The 20,103-nt window shown below is 37.6% G+C and overlaps 3 protein-coding genes across 3 annotated transcripts; 2 read left to right on the forward strand and 1 right to left on the reverse strand.

Moving 5' to 3' along the window:
• Positions 1–5,099: 5,099 nt before the first annotated feature.
• Positions 5,100–9,310, forward strand: LOC101298141 (ras-related protein RABE1a-like). The gene is made up of 9 exons (XM_004302706.1): positions 5,100–5,212; positions 5,322–5,450; positions 6,678–6,750; positions 6,846–6,946; positions 7,867–7,932; positions 8,093–8,190; positions 8,307–8,369; positions 8,447–8,539; positions 9,029–9,310. The coding sequence occupies exons 2-9, from the start codon at positions 5,378–5,380 to the stop codon at positions 9,110–9,112; spliced, it is 651 nt and encodes a 216-aa protein (XP_004302754.1). The 5' UTR covers positions 5,100–5,212; positions 5,322–5,377; the 3' UTR covers positions 9,113–9,310.
• A 4,802-nt stretch (positions 9,311–14,112) lies between these two features.
• Positions 14,113–16,404, forward strand: LOC101296974 (auxin-induced protein 5NG4-like). Its single transcript, XM_004302702.1, has 7 exons — positions 14,113–14,495; positions 14,590–14,652; positions 14,760–14,876; positions 15,216–15,456; positions 15,559–15,720; positions 15,805–15,956; positions 16,038–16,404. The coding sequence occupies exons 1-7, from the start codon at positions 14,296–14,298 to the stop codon at positions 16,198–16,200; spliced, it is 1,098 nt and encodes a 365-aa protein (XP_004302750.1). The 5' UTR covers positions 14,113–14,295; the 3' UTR covers positions 16,201–16,404.
• A 255-nt stretch (positions 16,405–16,659) lies between these two features.
• On the reverse strand, positions 16,660–19,831 carry LOC101295827. Its single transcript, XM_004302699.1, has 6 exons — positions 19,670–19,831; positions 19,180–19,319; positions 17,465–18,718; positions 17,319–17,387; positions 17,035–17,233; positions 16,660–16,901 (listed from the first exon to the last, which is right to left on the reverse strand). Exons 2-6 carry the CDS (start codon positions 19,180–19,182, stop codon positions 16,831–16,833), a joined length of 1,596 nt encoding a protein of 531 aa, XP_004302747.1. The 5' UTR covers positions 19,183–19,319; positions 19,670–19,831; the 3' UTR covers positions 16,660–16,830.
• Positions 19,832–20,103: the final 272 nt, after the last annotated feature.

A 20,103-nucleotide genomic window follows, 5' to 3' on the forward strand; every position in this document is an offset into this window, starting at 1 on the left:
ATATACTTAGTTGAATGAATTTAACGCTTTCTTTTACAACAGACCTCTTTTGATAATTGGAGCAGGGGTATTGCAACAAGTGAATTATCTAAATTCATGGTAAGTTGCTCAGTGTACCAATATCTTACTGTTTAAAGTGAAAACTTTAAGATTCACTGTCTTATTGATTTTTTTCCTACTCTGAATTTATAGTTTAACCAACGATGGTTGACAAATGGATGGTTGAGATGGAGTTGATCGGAGCATGTGGACTTGATTAGTCTTTCTTTAAAATTCATTTTCAAAAACAGTTTTATAACTGTTGTTATTAAAATAAACTTTAATAAGTAGACAGCCATCAAAATTTTCGGCGTTCTGTAATTTGCTACATTTTTAAAAAATGCACCCCTTTCATCTTCAACAAATTTCATAATTTATTTTAATAGACAATTTCAATGCCTTTTTTTCACTGTAAATGAATGTTAATAAAAAAGACTATTACATGTCAAATGATACAATAATGTAGTGTGAATTATATGAAGCAAAATATAAAAAGACGAACATTGCATGCATTGATAAAAGAAATTGTTAACTAATGTTAAAAATGTTAAAAAAATTAAACGCACGCGCGAGCGCGGCCCTTTCGTGCAGAAAGGCTAGTGTATTATTATAGTAAGAGCCTGCATGTTGAGCCCAATACGTTAATAAAACTAATTATCAAGTTTGGATTGAAATGGAGCCTAGTTAATTGCGACTATGTGAGTAAAACATACATTTTTTGCTCCAAGCGTACGCCCATGTATGTTACGGTCACCCTCCGCTAATGATATGGAACAAATGATCTAACCCAAGTCTTTTACTCTTTGGTTTGGTGGGTGTGAGTGTTGGGAAGAGATGCTGGAAAATTTTAGGATTTTTTGCACCAATGGTGTATGAAAACTTAGGTGACTAACAATATGGTACCAAACTTACAAAGTTATCAAAATGGTATCCAGATCGACTTAATTTTTAGTATCAGTGTGGTACCTATGGTTAATCTTCGTCACTTGACTCTTTAAATAAGGCAAAAAGATTGATTTGCCCTTCATTCATTTAAACTATCTTTATCTGTCGTCAATCTACCTTGTAGATGCTGGTTGTTAAATACGAAGAAGACGACGACGAGGTATCTCTTTCAAAAGATTGAATCCTCCATCTCCACGTGTAGGACGAGGATGACGCCTCGACGCCTACGCCCATAACTAATTAGTGTCGGTGTGATTTGAGATGGGGAAATAGAATATTTGAGATGGGGAAAGAGAGCCAGAACTAGATGAGGTCGATTATGGAGTCCGACAATTAAAAGGCGAACACCTCTGATCAATTTTCATTTGGTTCAATTTATGATTAATGGCTAAAATGGTTTCCCTTCAAATTGATTGGTTTCTTCCCAATTGAAACTCAATTCCATCACCAATCTCTTTCCTCTCAAATGGCTTCCTTTCAAATGGATTATTTGTTGTTGATGTAGCATCAACCTTTATTGGAATCATAGTAGGCTTGAACGATTTATGAGAATTCATTATATGGTTCTATTTTCTTGTTGTTTGTTTGTTGGGTTCAAGGCGCACTTGAAAGTGGTTAAGGGCTTGTTTGGGATTGTTGTGACGTTTTGTAAAAACTGTTTCTGCTGTATTGTGAATATAATCAGCTGTGAATTAAAATAATTTTCCGTTTGATAAATATTACTTTTAAAACTGCTGTCAAGACATAAAATATTATTTTTCAGTGTTTTTATCAACAACAGCTTCTAAAAACAACCTTAAAACTGCTTCTAAAATCTGCTTCCACTGACCTGTAATTTTGAAAAAAAAAAAAACTGTTTTTCTTCAATTTACCAAACACAATAAAATCTAAAAGTTAAGATAAAACCTGAATTTTTTAAATGCGAAACTGTACCAAACTAAGCCTAAGATAGATTTAGAGATGGAATACGGGAGGAGAGATTACCTAACTAGTAGTGGGGATACAAATCCAAATAAATTTTGAGCTTTGATTTAATTCTAGATAACCTAGATCGAAAATGATGAATCTGATTAGATTTCTTTCAATTGAATTGTGAGATAGATTTTCAGATATTATGAGTTTTAAGAACGTATTATATACCTTTTTTTCTTTTTGTTTTTTTGTTTTCTGAATTCTGAATATGTTTATTTTAGGGTTTGATAGAATGAAAAAAAATCTCTTGTGCCCTCATTTTTTAACTCACATGCGTCACAAATGGTCAGCATTAACGTTGATGTGCCGAAAATCAACCGTAGCTACTAGACATACTAAAAATTGAGTATGAGTATCATTTTGATAATTTTGTAAGTTCGAGTGTCATATTGTCAATCATCCAAGTCTTCAGTATTGGTGCCAAAAATCCAAAATTTTATTCAACTCCCTCCATTTGATATCAACCTTGAGGTAATTTCTAAAGTTCTATCCAATGTTTTGCGAAATGCTCTACTCCCAGTGAGAATGCCCAATGAATCATCTAATAATAGGTAGTCCTCCCACAGACGCAGCCTAATGATCTATGCAGCAAGAGACCATGTTAATACTAGATGCGTCACATACTGTATATACGATGCATTATGTATTTATATTGTCCACTGACATTATTACGGCGATTGGATGAACGATAACATTTTAATCATTGATGTTTTTTTTATAAACTGAAATTATTTTATTAAACGAAGATCGAAGGCCAGAATATCAACATACATGAACCACAAGGGTTCTATAGTACCATTACATTAAAAAACGCCACTATTGTGAGCGAAGCAGAGAATAGAAAAAACTAGGTACAAAAAGATACTAGGGTAGCACACTACCAGAGCCAAAGCACTCAATTGCGGTACTCTAAATAATGTATACCATCTACCTGTAGCTAGTTTCCATAATCTGCTCGCTCTAACAAACTCCAAAACATCACTACATTTTAGCTTTGCCCTTAGGATCAGGGCTTGGAGGGTGTCAGCAAGGAGAATGCTCAACACATCCTTACCAGCAACACTCGACCTCTGAGATGGTGTTTTGTTTTTGGATCCAATAGGGCGACCCCTCTTCTTCTTTGGCTTTATAAGAGAAGCCGGTTTCGAGATCAAACTACCATTTGGACCTTGAATCAGTCCTAGCACACTAGGTGGAAAATGAATGTTGGCTCTATATTTCTTCCCACTGGCCATAATAGACACAACATTTTCATATTGCTCGTTTAGAGGAGAGCGAGGGCGCTGGACCACTTCCTCAACTAAAACTAAGTTGCTAGTCGCAAGCATCAAATTCTTTTGCTCCACCTTTCCCACATTTTCAACTGCTGCCAGTTTTGGGAGAATCACAAGTTTCGAGCTCAGGATTGGCTCTTTAGAGCTAGCTTTAGCAGAGGATATGTTCACTAGAGATTGTTCAATCATAATTGGCCCACTAGATGTAGGAGTTGAGTTCGATTTTCCAATTGAGAGTTTTGACATATTGACATTTAGAAACGCATTCGCACCAGTAGTGTTTTCAATATCTGGTACAGCTGCAGTACCAGTGAAGGTGACTGTCTTTGGCCCTTCAACTTGTGACCTTCTCGGCACTTGCTCTGAGTTCCCATTTCTATCAATTTCATGTAGCACAATTCTTGTCTCTACAGAATCATTTGTAACTGAATCAAGAGAAGCTTTCTTAAGGACAACTGACTTGCGCTTCGGGGCTGGTTTAGGAGCAGCTAGAGGCAATAAAGGTTTCAAGAACGAAGACAATGCCTTTCCAAGAGGAGTTCATGTGAATTTCAATGAGCCTTTTGAGAAATTTGGGTTTGCCATATTTGCCAAGGACTCAACTCTGTTCTCCTTCTACACTGTGATCAGCTTGGAGCTAGCAGCTTGAAGCTTACAACTTCCCTCACTATGAACCAAGAATTTACAGGCTAAAGACATACCAACCAAATTTTCATAGTTAGAGAGAACATTCTTAACTATACTAGGAGCAAGTTTAAGTACTTTCTCAAAGATGAACAGTTGATCAAGTGTGTGCGAGATACCTAAACTCGCACTTCACCGGTAGAATTGAGAAGCGGCAGATCCTCATGAAGGGGTTATCTCCAGCAACAATAGCAGCATCTTGGATTGTTTTAGGCACCTCCAATTTTGGGGGAATCTTTTTAATTCGAACCAAGAAGAAGAGCGAGTTCATAGCAATGGAGTCGAAATCAACCAGGCCATCATATTCCTGCACAACCATAGGTGCACGAAGATAATACCATGGTCCTCCCCATAGAACTCTATTTCGGTCTCGCCGAAGATCAAAAGAGAAGAGGAACAGCAGGTCTCGCCTGAACCTTGAATTTTAATAATTGATTTGATGACCTTAACTTTTAATTATTATGCGGGTTAGAGAGCTGACAAAAACTGAGAGCATCAGATATTAACCACATTTAGGGCTAGTTTGAGATTGTTGTGTGTTTGAAAAAAAAATTCTAACTTTCAGATTACTTCTATAATTTGTTGGCATTACCCATAATTTTAAAATAAATTACTTATATAATTTACTAAACATATGCATTTTTTAAAAAAAATTGTTGTTTATAAAAATAAAGTAATCTCATCATCCCTTGTTCATGTTTGCTAATCGAAAAAAATGCTTAGATTACACCTAATTTTATCCATAAGTGCGCTCAATAACCTTAGATTTCTAAAGACTCCTCAAAATTGTTGACCTCAAATTGATATGATATGAATGTTACATGTTAAGCTGCTCAACCAAATTTACCGTAACGGGTAATGTTTGCCCTGCTATACCAAATGTTACAACTTGTTTTTCTTAAGTGGAACTCATAATCTCTCATTTATTAAGAGAGACATATCGTTAGATCAAATGGTACTGGACAACCACTCTATTTTTCTTTATAAATGAAATTTTTAATTTTACAACCTCTTTTGATTTATTATCTTTTTAGATCCACACTGCCACACACTATTGCAGCTCTATAACAATCCTACGGTTGGAAACTCATCTCCCATAACATCAAAACTCGGACACACGGTATACTAAACTACACCCAACAACTTCCTCTCTATTAAACCCCAAAAAAAAAAAAACAAAATGAAAGGCCGACCGGTGGTGAGTCGTGCTGACGTAGGAGAGACTATTCTGCTTCCCTCCTCTTTTCTCTCATCTGCTCCTAGATCTCACTCTCCTCCTCTTCCTCCTCCCTGATCTGGTATTTCTCCTTCCTCAATTTTCCTTATTTTCTCTCTCTGTTTTTTTTTTCTTTTTAGATTTTTTATTTAAATTACACCTCCCTCTATTTGAAATCGCTTCTCTCCTAGGGTTTATTGCGATCAGTTATTTTTCCTATTTCGGTGGCTTTGGGATTCTTGTCGCCATGGCTGCACCACCTGCCCGAGCTCGAGCTGATTACGATTACCTCATTAAGCTCCTCCTCATCGGCGACAGCGGTACGTTTTTACGTTTCTGCCCCCAGTCCCTGAAATTTGTGATCTGACGCACTCATACGTCATGTGTTGACATTGTTGGATCGTATTGTTTGCGAATTTGGGGCTTTAATTAGGGTTTCAGTTCTCTTACTCGTTGATTAATCTGTTTCGATTGCTGTAAATTCTGGATGTGATTTTTATGCGTAAAGTAAAAATGGAAGTTATGAGCTGTGATTGGGGTAGAATTGCTGGTTTGGTATAAGATGAGTTAAGTAAATTCTAAGTGAAGCTTCGTTCCAATTAGTTTGAAGAAGTAGCAGTTTGTGGTGTTATCTGTAGTTCAGGTTTATATCCTGCGCATTTTCGAATGAATTGTCTTCTGTTCAGTACTGAAGTATTGAGCTAACTGGGGAATGCTGCTTTTCTAGGTCTTGGCGTAACAGTTTCGTAATGTTCGTTTTTAATTCTGTGAGCCAATTTTTTGTAGTAGCAGTTTTTAGCTAGTGTTGCTGGGTTGCTGTTTACTGATTATTGACTTACGTAGGCAACTCTTTCTGTGTGATAACTCTAGTTCAGGTGTCATGTGCATTTTCAGCATAATCCCCTTCTGTTCAGTATCAAAGTTTGAACCCTATGTTTGAGCTACAACAAATTGCTTTGTTTCTAGGACTCAGCCTAATAAAACATACTACCTGCGTTAAATCTGTATGCTGATTTTAAGTTAGAACAATTTCTTATGCCGTTTCCACTTCACCAATCAGTGAATTATATAGAGGACAGTCCCTTGTGAAGTCCCCAAGGGGCCAGCATACTGAGACACCATTTCATTGTAATACATAAAATTGTGGTTTGATTTCAACTGCTATTTCATGGGGGGTAGACTCTTACACTAAAATGGCAGAAGATTGTCGCATATCACATGTGAGCAGGAGGGTGCACCATTGTGTGTTAAACAAGTATATTTTGGTATCCTTGGATATATATTCCACGAACTTATTTTTTGTATTGTAAATAATTGAAGTATGTCATTTATTCCGTTCGCGTAATTCTACTTGCTATCATCAGGCTACTAGTAACATCATTTTACTGAATTCCTTCTTTCAAGTGTTATAGGTGTCAAGTTGAGTTCTTTGTTGGTTGTGTTAAAGCATGTTGAATTTTTTCTTATGCTGCTTTAACTGCTTGTGTGTATTACAGCCATTGGCATTGAGTTGATTCCTTTTCCTCCTTTGTTATGTGACCCTTCAGGTGTTGGTAAGAGTTGCCTTCTTCTGCGTTTCTCTGATGGGTCCTTTACAACTAGTTTTATTACAACCATCGGGTATGTATTTTCTATGCATGAAGATATCGGGGTGTTGTTTTCTCTTCCTTCTACAACTGCTTCTGAATCTTTCTAGGGTACCATTTGTTTGACAGTATTGATTTCAAGATAAGGACCATAGAGCTTGATGGAAAAAGAATTAAATTGCAAATTTGGGATACTGCTGGTCAAGAACGATTTCGAACAATTACAACTGGTTAGTTCTGTTGCATTAAAGTGTTTTAGTTAAAGTGGAGTGCATGTCCCTCCTTTCTCTTAAATTCAAGTTTGATCATATGCGCAGCTGTGAGCGTGTATTGGCCATACATGTCTTAAGCTTTTTTAATTTACAGAAACCTGTTATCTTCGAGCTAAAATTGGATTTGTGTAAATAGTTTGAAAATTCAAATTGGATGGGCCCTCTGTAGATATTATGAATTTGAGTTTTTAAGAGCAGGCTGAAGCATTTGCTAGTGTCTGTCTCCTGTTAAAGATTGGGGAACATGTCCCGCCAGGTCATGTAAACATCTTTTTTGAGAGTGCTTTACCTTTTCAGTATCACTATGTTTGGCTTTTCTATGATGGGATCAGTTTTTTCCCTACATCAATCTACCAGTAACACCTCGCGCAAAAATAAAAATAAAAAGGTAATACTCTGTTACAGAAGTTGTCTAGTCCAAGTGTCTAACTCATTATAATGCGAAATTTCATATGGCTGGCTTATGGCCTTTCTCGGATGTGGTGGGTCTCATATGATCCCAGGGTTTCTCTGTTACGTTATCGCTTCAGTTGTTGGGAGACAGACACAGAAGAACTGTGTAGACCTTACACTTAAAACCTCTCTTATATCCTTTTTGGTTACTAGCCATTGTTTAAGTTTTTAGTTTTATTGTGTATGGGCTCATTTACTTGCCAGAATAGACCCATTTTTCAGCTTTGCAGTAACATCCACTTTGTCGAATCGGTCTTAATTCTTAAATGATTCTCATTTCTGCTGTAACTTTACGATATTACAATCTTGGTTAAACGATCAAGTTAACTTTTTATATCATATCATAGATTCAATAGTGTTTGGAGTCTGACTTGATGTCCTTTTTTTAATTTCAAAACTTTCTTAATTCTCTCTTGACTGTGCAGCTTACTATCGTGGAGCCATGGGTATTTTGCTCGTGTATGATGTCACTGATGAGTCATCATTTAACAGTAACTTCTTAATCACTTCCATTACTTAATATTTCTTTCCACCGTTAGTTCGTTATATTTTTGGAGGATCGAAACACAGGGTTTTATTGCTCATGTAGAATCTATTTACTACTTTCTTTTGTTTCTTACATACATAAGCTAATTTCCTATCTGCATCCAGACATTAGGAATTGGATTCGTAACATAGAACAACATGCTTCTGATAATGTCAACAAGATCCTTGTTGGTAACAAGGCTGACATGGATGAAAGCAAAAGGGTTTGTTCCGCATCCCTTCTCCGTGTATTTGTTTTGTTGAGTGTGGTTGTTTCTGTTCTGTGGAGTCAAGTGACTTGGTGATTTTCAATTGGGTCTTGACTAGTAACTTCTTTCAGGCTGTACCGACTTCAAAGGGTCAAGCACTTGCTGATGAATATGGCATCAAATTCTTTGAGACAGTAAGTTTCTGATGATATATTCTACCTTACAACTTGGTTGGCTTTTTGGGCATTTGCTGAAGATACTGTGTTTACAGAGTGCAAAGACAAATCTGAATGTGGAGGAGGTCTTCTTTTCAATAGCTCGGGATATTAAGCAAAGACTTGCTGATACTGACTCGAAGGCTGAGGTATGATTGCTGCCTAATCCGCCTGAATTCTACATTGCAACTTGGTCTCCTGTGTATTTATAAATTAACATTGATATGATCCTTTTGAGTTACCATCATACAGTGTCGGTTATATCTCTTTTGTTGAGTTCCTTGATATGCACTAATTGCCTCTCTTAGATGAGAAAGAGTGATACTGTTGTTTATTGGCTGTTGTTCAATTGGTACATCAAAGTATGTGGTGGGGCATAGCCCAGCTGATAGCAATGCCGTAATTTAAATAGAAGATGAGATGATATTTTTTTGGAACTTATCGAATAGTTAGTCTTTACATGTCAACATCAGTTGATAGCAATGTTGTAATTTAAATGGAAGATGAAATGATGTTTATTTGGAAGTTATCAAATTATTTGTCTTTACATGTCAACTTCAGTTGGTTGTTTGATTAAATGCAGTTCAATGCCTTGTGATATTAATGGAGCTAAATTTACCTTTGTTGAATTTATGCAGCCTCAGACAATCAGGATTAACCAACCAGACCAGGGAGCCGGGGCTGCTCAAGCTGCCCAAAAATCAGCCTGCTGTGGTTCTTAAACAAATCTGGTTGAACTTGATATGATGGGTAAATTTTAAAGGCAAAGCAATCACTCTGCTAGGAAAGAAACTGATTTGTTACAACTGTGTAACTGGTGCTTGTATTGTTTCCTTTATCATTATTTTATAAATACTGATTTGGGTGTGAATGGTAGTTTATACTTTGGGAAGTCGATTATATATTAGTTGATTTTCATGAAATAGCTGATAAGTTTATTTCCATGGTCATTTATATATGGATGAGACTTGAAATAGCTGTCTCAACCCTCATGGGCTCCTCTGTGTGTGATCTACTGAAATTTGAGGTGAGAAACCCAGGAAATGACTGTTTTCTGTACAGATTATGTATGTGATGGATAAAGTCGCTAACATCAGCCACTTATGCTCGACCGAGTCTGAATCATGCGCTCCACTGTTACAGTAACATAGCGATTGACTGGGAGTTGCTTGATCTGTAAACGAGGTACATCATCTTGTAAAGTTTATGAAAATCTAAAGCTGTTGCATCGCCTAATCGGCTAATCCTATCCCTTATGTCTGCATCTATGCTTTCTTGTCTCACAAAGACTGGTGTAATGCGATAGCCATACTGTTGCTTGTGGTTTTGGCTTGGTGGGTTCGGCATGAATCTTATGCCCCAGCAATGCCATGATGCTCCTTTTCCTTTCGCCAATGCGTATTGACGATATAAATGTACTCTTTTGACTGTTCGGCTAAAATTCTTGTCCAGAAACTGGTATCATATATCAACTTTCTGGATATGGAGGATTGCAGGACGTGGGGGCTGCTCCTGATGTGTAGCCCAATAGAGCTAAATCAGCTAATCGACCCTCCACTAACCAAAAGCTTACGCTAATAATTCATGGTGCCAGAGCTATTGAAAGGAAGAAAAAACAAATACAAGAAAGCTAAATGGGACAATACCTCATATTATTGATTCAGTGATTGCTCCCAGAGAAAATGATTCGTGAAAGTTTTGAGACTCGTTGCTTTCATTAAAGTTGGTGATGAAAGTTGGTGATTATAGTTGATTAAAAATCGATGGTACGATCCCCACCAATATCATCTGTTGAGTACTTCATATTGTTATGATATTGGGAACTTCATATTCGTTCAGGACACGCAGTCTTGTTCATCCGGTCACTAGCTGAGCCTTGATCTAATGACAGTTGTGCAAATTCTCATAGTCAGCTAGTGAGCGGTTGAACGAGACTGCAGATCACGAGCTTTTGTTCTAGGGTGAACATCATTCTTGCTGCGTTAGTTTTCTAATGTTCCCAATCGTGGCGATCGGTCTGAGACCAAATTCTGTCAAATCATCGTTAAAAATTGCACCAGAATTTGAATATGTAGGAGCAGTGGGACAAGTGTACTTTATCCTAAAATTGGAACAATCTTTATCGTAATATTGTTCCCCTTAAGGTGAAGGACTGAAGGTTTGGAAGTGTTTGGAAAAACGGTGACTGAAAATGTCAAACCACAAGTCCATTACCAATATTGGATATTAAAATTGCATATTTAACAACAAAAGCCATGATCAAAGTTTATTTAAACCCTAGTTGATGCTATATTTTACTCGCATCATGAGTTGAAACTGGACTACAACTCACTCATTCCTATCTGATATTAGTGTTAACTCTGCAGGAGGACTGAAGTCACTGAACCTTTTATTGTTTTTCTTCAGTGGGAGATTAATTTTGGGCAATGATATGAGCCAGATTTCAAGTTGGTGGTTGCTTACTCTTACTCAGACTCCACTGCCACTGCTGTCATTTCCCCTTTTGCCAATATATGATTCTGAATGTTACCATAGTGGCAATTCTGATTAATTAAAGCTGTTTCCTGGTCTGGTCTCACAAGCACCTGGCACCTGGGGATGAATGTCTAGTGCTTCCTCCCAGTTCTTGTTGCTTACTCAGATGCCACTGCCATCAAGCTCATCTCTATTTTGCAACCTCAAACATACCATCATGATGAAATTGCTTTCGAAATTATCAAAGCCACGAACTATATATGCCTACACAGTTAAGGAGCCGTGTTGCCCGAATAGGTTATGCATCGAATACCAATTCGTTGTTTGCTTTGCTCATGTCTCCTTGTGTCGATTTTCTGCACACGTTAGTTTGGCAAGAGTTTCATGCACATAGATACAACATAGATTAGCTACGTGCGCCTTGCGTGTGTGTAACGTGTATGTTTTGAGGAAAAAGTGTCATGAAGGAGAGCAATACTTTTGCTTCAATGAAATTCATAAGTTTTGATTGCCAAGACTAGTCAAAGACAACGATGATTTCCCCAGGCTTTGAGTGTGTGGTGGAACCTGTGATGTGGAATCCATAACTGCAGCACCAAATCTAAACCAGCAACTTTCTCAATTGGAACAAAATATGTAAATCACTTGTTTGAGAATCCCCATGTGGGTAGGCAAAGAGTGTGCATAGTTAAAAGTATACGAACCCTAGATCTGCTCAAGTAGGGGTGAATCTATGTCAAAATTTATGTTACCAGGCACTATAAGCAGTCGCCTACTGCTATACTGCTGATCTAGTTCCCTTAAGGGTGGGAGAGCCAAATGTTTGTTAAAATGCACAAGTTAAGTGTGTGTTGAAATGAAATGCATAAGTTTAAGCATGGGCGGGCGGGAAAAATTTACAATGTGTTAATGCTCAAATCAATAGTGAGGAGCATGTAAAGAGTTTAATGTAAAGGGTTCTGTGAAGCAAAAGGCCCCAATGAGAATAAGGTTTGTGCTAGGAGACCAGCAAAAACAAGTTGGTATGTAAGAAATTCTACGATGTGTTGGTGTATTATGTGCAAAGCCGCAAACAATAACCTTAAAGTGGTAAAATGAATATTCAAAATAGTAATATTAGTGCTTAAAATGGTTACATCCCTATAATGATAAATTGTCTTAATTATTAGAAGTATTTAAAGAAATGTTTTGAGGCTCAAAAGATGTGAGGCGATGAGTAAACTGAGTCTACCTTGATGCCTTGCGCATGGTAAGGCGTCTAAGGCTTACGCCTAATTTTTTTTTTGGTTTTTTTTTCCTGTAGTTGTAGTTTGAAAGGTGAAGTCCTTCGAGATCGTGTTTCTTTTGGCAGTTAGGATGGAGAGTTGGAGACTAAGGAAGATATATAAACTACTTTCTAGTAAAAAAAAAAAACAGAGAGAGAAAAGAGGAACCTTTACCTTCAAAGTTGAAAATGCCATTCCGATCAGATGGCCTGGATCCAACTCTATGCTACTTCCTTCTCCTTCTCTTTTTAGAAATGGCGAGGAGACTTGATTAACCAAACAAAGCCTTTCTATAGTTTATAGGAGACCTGGATATTAGTTAGCTCGCTTGCTTTTATCTTCCCCTTCGTGCAATAAGCTAGAATTCAAATAACACCCCGGCCCTTATCTAGTAGAAGGATCCTAGTAGAAGTAGGATTGTTCTTCTCTTAACTAGAAAAAAACAGAAAAATATGAAAGATATAGATTAGAGATTAAGTCTATCAATGATGACTAAAAAATGGGATAGAGATTAATTTTTGTTAGTTAATAAATTTATTTTCTTATATTGTTTATGTCTTATGGTTATATATTTTAATATATAAGGTTTACGTCTTTCGCCTCAAGACGAGCGTTTTGTTGAGACTCTCCCGGCACAGCTTCAGGTGCGTCTTAGTCTTTTAAAACATTGATTTAGAGTAATAAAATGAGTTTTTAAAATGATAGAAATAGCTTATGTATGAGATACGTTAACATCTCATGATATATAATAGCCTTTGTATTTAATTTCTAAAGCTTTTGAACTTTTGAATTTGCAGTATCATATTTTTTTTGTTATTGCTATTAACACATCTATTTTTGTTAGTAACACACCACATCTATTTTCCTATCCACATATTTTTATTTTATTTACAAACTTGTCACTTGAATTTGATTGATGATTGGTTCTCACCATATAGGAGGTGTGTTAATAGCAAAAATAGGTGTGTTAATAGCACCACCCATTTTTTTTTTAATAATTACTTTTATTTATTCATATCTTATATTATTGAACCTACCACGGACGATTAATATCTCTTCCAATTTTCTGAAAAATCTTTAATACCCAATCTTTAAATTCCTTCATATAGTGTAGACCAACGTAAGCAGAAAGCTGCAGAAGATTTGAGCTCAGAATGCTGTCCAGAGTCCAAACTGCATATTCTACCATCAGCCACAGTATTCCCCATAGTTCTTCAGTGGGTGCCATTTAGCCAAAAACTAACATCTAATCACTCTAATGGGTTCCAGATCAGATTCTGATTATCCAATTTAACCTAAGTAGTGCCTATATAGATGAATCATGTTTAAAGCACAAGGAAACAAACCATTAAAGCCTAAGACTAATAGTGGATATTGGGTGCTCATAATTTTGACTGCAAAACTGGCTTTTACTCCATTTACCAGAATCAATACATGTATTCAACTAGGAAAGCATTGCTGCAATGCTGTTGAGTGTTATGTGTCACATTCAACAAATGCATTATGGTATAGGATTCTATTAGTGAATAAACCCTCTAATCAAATTCTGGGAATGCATATGCATATGAGAATCGATCTCTTTGTTTAGGCCTTGTAGGGGAATCTTCAAATGAAATGTGTTATACTTTTGTGTCATTTTTAAAAGCAAAAGCAGCACAGTAGTGCTTCAAGTGGGCAACAATATGTCACTCTTCTCTCCTTTCTGATCTAATAATTATTGTGCAGATAGGGGGGATTTGCGTACACGAGTCTAAAAGGAAAGAGGTTCATGGAATTATCTAAAACAGCTTTGGGAGACATCAACAAAAGCCTAAAGGCACTAACAACCCCATGCAGAGGATACGCTATACTTAATTAGAGGCACTAACAGACTTTAAACCATGGTTTATTAGGATCATTTAGTAGTTCTAATTTCATTAATCGAATGTTTGGTGAAAAGCATTTTCGGCTAGTGGTTTCCTTCTAATTTTAAGTACTGATTTGCATGTATGCTTAATTGTCTGGTGAATGGTGATGTTACAGTTTGTGAGTAGCAAACTTCTATAAAAGGGTTATAGCTATAGACATTCTCACTAGGGCATTTGCTTCCTTATATATGTTTGAGAAGTGTTTGCATTTTTAATAGTTCAAGTAACGCTTTAAAGAGCCTTAGTTTCCTGTACAAGATGAGCGGCCATGAATTGGTTGAGAGATTCAAGGCTGCAAAGCCTTTCTTAGCTGTTGTTTTCTTGCAATTTGGGCTTGCAGGGATGGATATTCTTTGCAAGGCTGCACTTAACGAGGGGGTGAGCAACTATGTGCTCGTCGTCTACCGTCACGCAGTTGCCACTCTAGTTGTTGGTCCTTTTGCAGTGGTTCTGGACAAGTCTGTGACTGGAACTCTTAATTTTATGCACACACCCAAACACATATCAGGTAGAGCGGTAGAGATTAAACCGGTGTTTGATTTTGTTGTGCAGAAAAGTAAGGCCAAAGATGACACTTGCAATCTTCACCAAGATAATGGTGCTCGGCTTGCTAGAGTAATTTTCTGAATTTAACTTGCTGTACAAGGTTTCTCTTACTTTCAATAGTTCAAGATAATGTGTAATCATCTTTCTTAATTTCTTCTTCTATGATCTCCTTGCAGGCCAGTGCTTGACCAAAATTTATATTACCTGGGAATGAAGTACACAACAGCAACCTTTGCAGCAGCTATGTCCAATATTCTTCCTGCCCTTACTTTTGTAATGGCTTGGATTCTTAGGTATCAACATGCTTCTTTCTGAACAAGAAAGACACACTAATTATTCACCAACAAATTTTTTAAAAAGAAACAATAACCCAATTCCTTAATGTCTTTCAATTTTCCTCTTTCTTTTTGCTGATTATCACCCAAAGCTGACATGTTTTCAAGGTGCTTAAAGCTTCTGCTAGCTTTGATAAATGGTATAAACTCATTTTCTGATCGTTTAAAGTTTTTCAAGTTTAGTGCTTGTTTAACATGGTATTAAAATTTTGGTTCCAACTTCCAACATGTTAGATCGAAACCTCCCAACTCTCATTTCTCTGCCCTGGTAGTTATCATGCCTATGTTTGTCTTCAGGCTCGAGAAAGTAAAATTGACATGCATCCGAAGCCAGTGTAAGCTGCTCGGAACTGCAGCAACAGTTGCAGGTGCCATGATCATGACACTGGTAAAAGGACCACTTTTGAAGCTGTTTTGGACCAGAGCAACTACAAGTAACCAACAGCAAACAAATGGGGTAGATATTCATAGTTCAATTAAGGGTGCCCTAATGATCACAGCTGGTTGCTTCTGCTGGGCTTGTTTCATGATTCTGCAGGTGATTATGTCATAAGTTTATATCTGCATGCTATCTGTGTGGTTAAGGGGTTGATAATCGATGGTCCTAATCATAACTGATCCATTTGGTATGCCTTTGTAGTCGATGACACTAAGAACATACCCTGCTGAGCTCTCCCTTTCAGCTTGGATATGCCTGATGGGCACATTGGAAGGAACTGCTGTAGCATTAGTCATGGAAAGGGGAAACGCCGCAGTTTGGGCCATACATTGGGATGGAAAATTATTGGCAGCAGTTTACAGTGTAAGAATATCGAATCATTAGCGTGCAAAGCTAAATCGGAGTGTGAATAACAATGCCCTATACTCACACATGAACTCTGTACAGGGCATATTCTGTTCAGGACTAGCTTATTACATTCAGGGAGTGGTAATGAAACACAGAGGCCCTGTGTTTGTGACAGCATTTAGTCCCCTAAGCATGGTTATTGTTGCTGTCATGAGCTCCTTCATTTTGCGAGAGCAATTGTTTCTTGGAAGGTAATTCTATAAGATGTGGAATCTATAACAAAAACAAACATGTATACAGGTTACTTGGAAGCTAACTCGATCCTTTTACAGGTTACTTGGTGCTTTTGTCATAATCATCGGCCTGTATCTTGTTGTTTGGGGTAAGAGCAAAGAGAAGTCCCCAGAAGAGGAACTAGCAACAACTAAACAAGTAGGAGAGGAAAAGGATAGGGCCAATCTTCAGGTCATCACAATTGCGTCATCTTGCAAGTGAATTTGTAGCGAGAGAAGAGGCGTAACCTGACTGAATGAATCTAATATCTATACAACTTTTTGACGTTCTTCAATGCTTTCAGAAAGCATCATTCACAATCTGAAAGAAACCAACAATAATGAAATACCCAGTTGTGGTCTAGTTGGATAAACATGATCTGAGAGACTAAATTTCCCCAAAAAAAACTGCAAAGGAAACTGAATGAGTAGTACGACCGATTACTATGTTACACTACATGACTTGGTATCCATGATACTAGTGCCAAACTCATAATTCATGATCAGCAATAATGAGCATTTATGGATTAACTGCAGCACTGAATTCAATAACCTTAAGAATAAAGAAAGTCGTCCATCATTTCAGAAAGTAACAAAATTCTTAAATTTCATTTGTGCAAGAGTTATGCTACAAACTACACCATTGCATCAGGAATCGAAGGACCAACAACAGGGGTTACATACCAAGGTACATTATACAGATTAATGATAATAGTTTGTCCATTCACATGATAACCCCGAGCCCTTGCGAAGGTGGTGTACTCACCATCAACGAGTACATGTTAGAGCCAAAAAAAGGTTACTTGTATGCACAAAATGAAAGAGACCCTGCCTTAACATTGAGGTGCTTGCTTCATGACAATTGTTTCACCTCATCCTTCCCGTATATACGCTGAAGTTCACGTGTTGCTGCCAAAAATGATTCTGGAAAGTAAAAGAAGACATCCATATCATGTATCAGGAAAGAACAAAAGAAAAGGAACAGGAAATGCAGCAAATGCTCGAGTGCCAATATCTATGGGCAAGCAAGGCAGCAGTAATAAGGAGACAACTTCACCTTTCCAAAGACGGTAAGATTTCTGATTGATTTGTGAACCAGTAATAGTCTGAATAACGTCAAACAGCATACTCTGAGGGGTGCTCCTGAGCTCTTGCACAATCCCGTAGATGGTCTTCCCATTCTCAAAATATATATGGTTATTGGGGTGTTTTGTTTTGCAACTAGCATGACGCTCAAATTCATATGCATTGATTACCTAATAAGAAAATTTGAGTCCAATTAGTAGTCAAATTGAGCTCACACTGAACTTTACATGTTAGAAGCAGTGGTGAAAGCCTCACTTTAGAGAAGTTACATGATGGACAGCCACATAGATAACCAGAACCTTTAATTACAGCCTGCAGCTCCTTCTAACATGCACATGAAATATACAGGTCACCAAAGATGATGTAATCTGAAATGTGAATGCATGAGAACTAGAATTTACCTCCCGGGACCAGGCAATATACTTCACAGGAACTCCATCCAGCATACCAGTTGATAGCAAACTCCGCACATTTGAAGGGAAGTTGTTTGAAGGAGCCTTCTTAGACGTCTTCTGGTCATCTTTCTTTCTGGAAACGGTTCCAGCTCCAGAAACTATATGAGGTTGATTTACAAATGCACCAGCTTTTAATTTGCCAAAGTCTGTCTCATTCATAGCTTCAGTTTTTGGAAAAGGTTGACCCATAAGAAGTTCATAACCAGAAAGTGTTGAGGTATTTACATCATCATCATCATCATCACACCCGCCAAAGGATATGATAGTACTCTCTCCCTTATTGTAAGAGTGACCAATTGACAACATACTATTGTTGACCTTACTATAGTCATGACCCATTGATATGTCTTCCCCTTTATTATATATATGACTGGTTGAAATGGTGCTTTCATCTGCCTTGTTGTAGGTTTCACCGATCGAGATGATAGTACTGTCACCCTTGTTCAGTGTTCGACCCGTCAGTAGAGTATTGTTATTCTCCTTGTATGTCTGACCAATTCCAATGTACTCATCCCCTTTAGTAAAGGGTTGTCCCATTGATCTGAAATTGTTATCTGCCCTGTTATAGGAATCACTCATAGATATGAAGTTCTCATCCTCTTTCTTATAAGAGACACCCATTGATCCTGAGTTGTCATCCGTCTTGTAAACATGAGGTGCCAACATGGCATCGTTATCTCCCTGATTATAAGCATGTCTGGCAGAAACACGCGTGACATTCTCACAGTCCTTGACCTCACTAACTTTGACTTTTCTAAAACCACCATAGTTAGGACTCAATCTAGGATCTTCCAGTGAATGAGACATAGATAAACCAAATGAGGAATCATTCCCAAATAGATCCTCATTAACTTTTCTCAATTTTTCTGAGCCAACTGATGACATGTTTCTGTCCTCAAAATTCACCGCTCTGTCTGCTTCAGAATCAAATAACCTTTCAGTGAACTGGCCAGAGAACGACTGAAAACTGGGAACATTTCCCCATGGAGAAACATTTGCATTTAACAAGCCTGAAAATAGATTGGTGCTTGGAACTTCAAGAGCTTGTCTCTTATTGGGGAATGACTCTACCACAGGACCATCCATGAACCATTGATGAGAACGCTTGGGCTCAGTTGTAGAAGAATTATCATAAAGCCTCTCACCATCATTAACACCACTGGTACCCTTTGCCATCCAAAAGCCCTGATTCTGAAAAGACTGTTACAAATGACATTTCAATAACATGTCTTCACCAGATCTTTAGCCTTTTTACAGATATAAGGAAGTTTCATATCCCAGTTGAGTAAATTACCAAACTAAAGTCAATGTGTAAATAACTCAGTTTGAGTATACCCAAATGTCTTAACCAGTTATAACTACTGTTCATTAAAACTAAGATAATAATTATACAAAATGCCCCACTGCTTGCTGATTTTTGCTATGAGTGCACTACATTATACTTTCACTAAGAGCTTTCATCACAAAGATTTCAATACTAATCACAACTGACTGAAATGCATCAGCAGACATATAGTAAACAGAAGTAAATGCACAAATTAAAACATTTCCATACACATCCTAAGTTCCTAACATCAGAGCCCAAAATTTCAAGATACACACAATGTCATTATTTTTTAGTGCTAAATGATGCATGCAGTGAAAGCAAAAGCAAAACATACCATTCTTGTTGCTTCACTTCAAACTCCTCACCGCTGAAAAAGCTATCACACTTACTTATCCGGTCCAGCACTCCGATTACTCTACTCTCAACACACTCCAATGCAAATATCTTTCCACCAACAATGCACATTGATGTCACCTGCAAACCGATAACAAACATTATACAAACATTCACCATAAACATATCATCATGATCTCTTTGACAACCGAGAAAATGTAGTACATTAATGTCAAATTTGAACCCTCATAATCGAAAACCACAGAGATAAACTCAATGCAACCATGCATCCAAGTGTAAATGAGTAAAGCACGAAAACGAAAACAAAACAAAAAGATCCAAAATTTAATTATATTAGCAAAAAAGATCACTTCTTTACTTGTTCACTTCTCGATTTCTCAGAACCCAAACCATCTCATGTATCAAAGTGAAGATACTGTTAACTAGTTCACACTGTGTAACGAATCGAAACAACGTTGCTTAATGCGAACCTGAAGCAGAAGCTCTCGGCGGCGATCGCAGGGGATCTGTAAGTAGGAACTGATGAACTTCCAGGCGTAAGAATCACCGGAAAACGCGCCGGCGAGTGTAAATGGAGATCGTGGGAGAGATCTATGTAACACAGTGAGCACTTTGGTTTAGTTTTGTTTTGTTTTGTTTGGGGTTGTGTTTTAGTGTGGAAAGGAGAGAGAGAGATGGAAAGTGGGTTGCACGATCACAAGGCCTGAAGGGTCGCTTGAGGCCGTACACGTGGCGCCGGAGCTTCGGTTCTAGCGTGCGGTGCGTCAGGGACGTCGAGGCTAACGTAGCGGCGAAGGTGGCTCGCGTCATGGGACACGTGGCGCGAGTTGGTGGGCAAGACAGATTGAAATGGGCCACCAATTCTCATCTTTATTGGCAAAAACCAGGAGAGAGGGAAATGGTG

This window comes from Fragaria vesca, linkage group LG6 (assembly GCF_000184155.1).
Source record: "Fragaria vesca subsp. vesca linkage group LG6, FraVesHawaii_1.0, whole genome shotgun sequence".
NCBI lineage: Eukaryota > Viridiplantae > Streptophyta > Magnoliopsida > Rosales > Rosaceae > Fragaria > Fragaria vesca.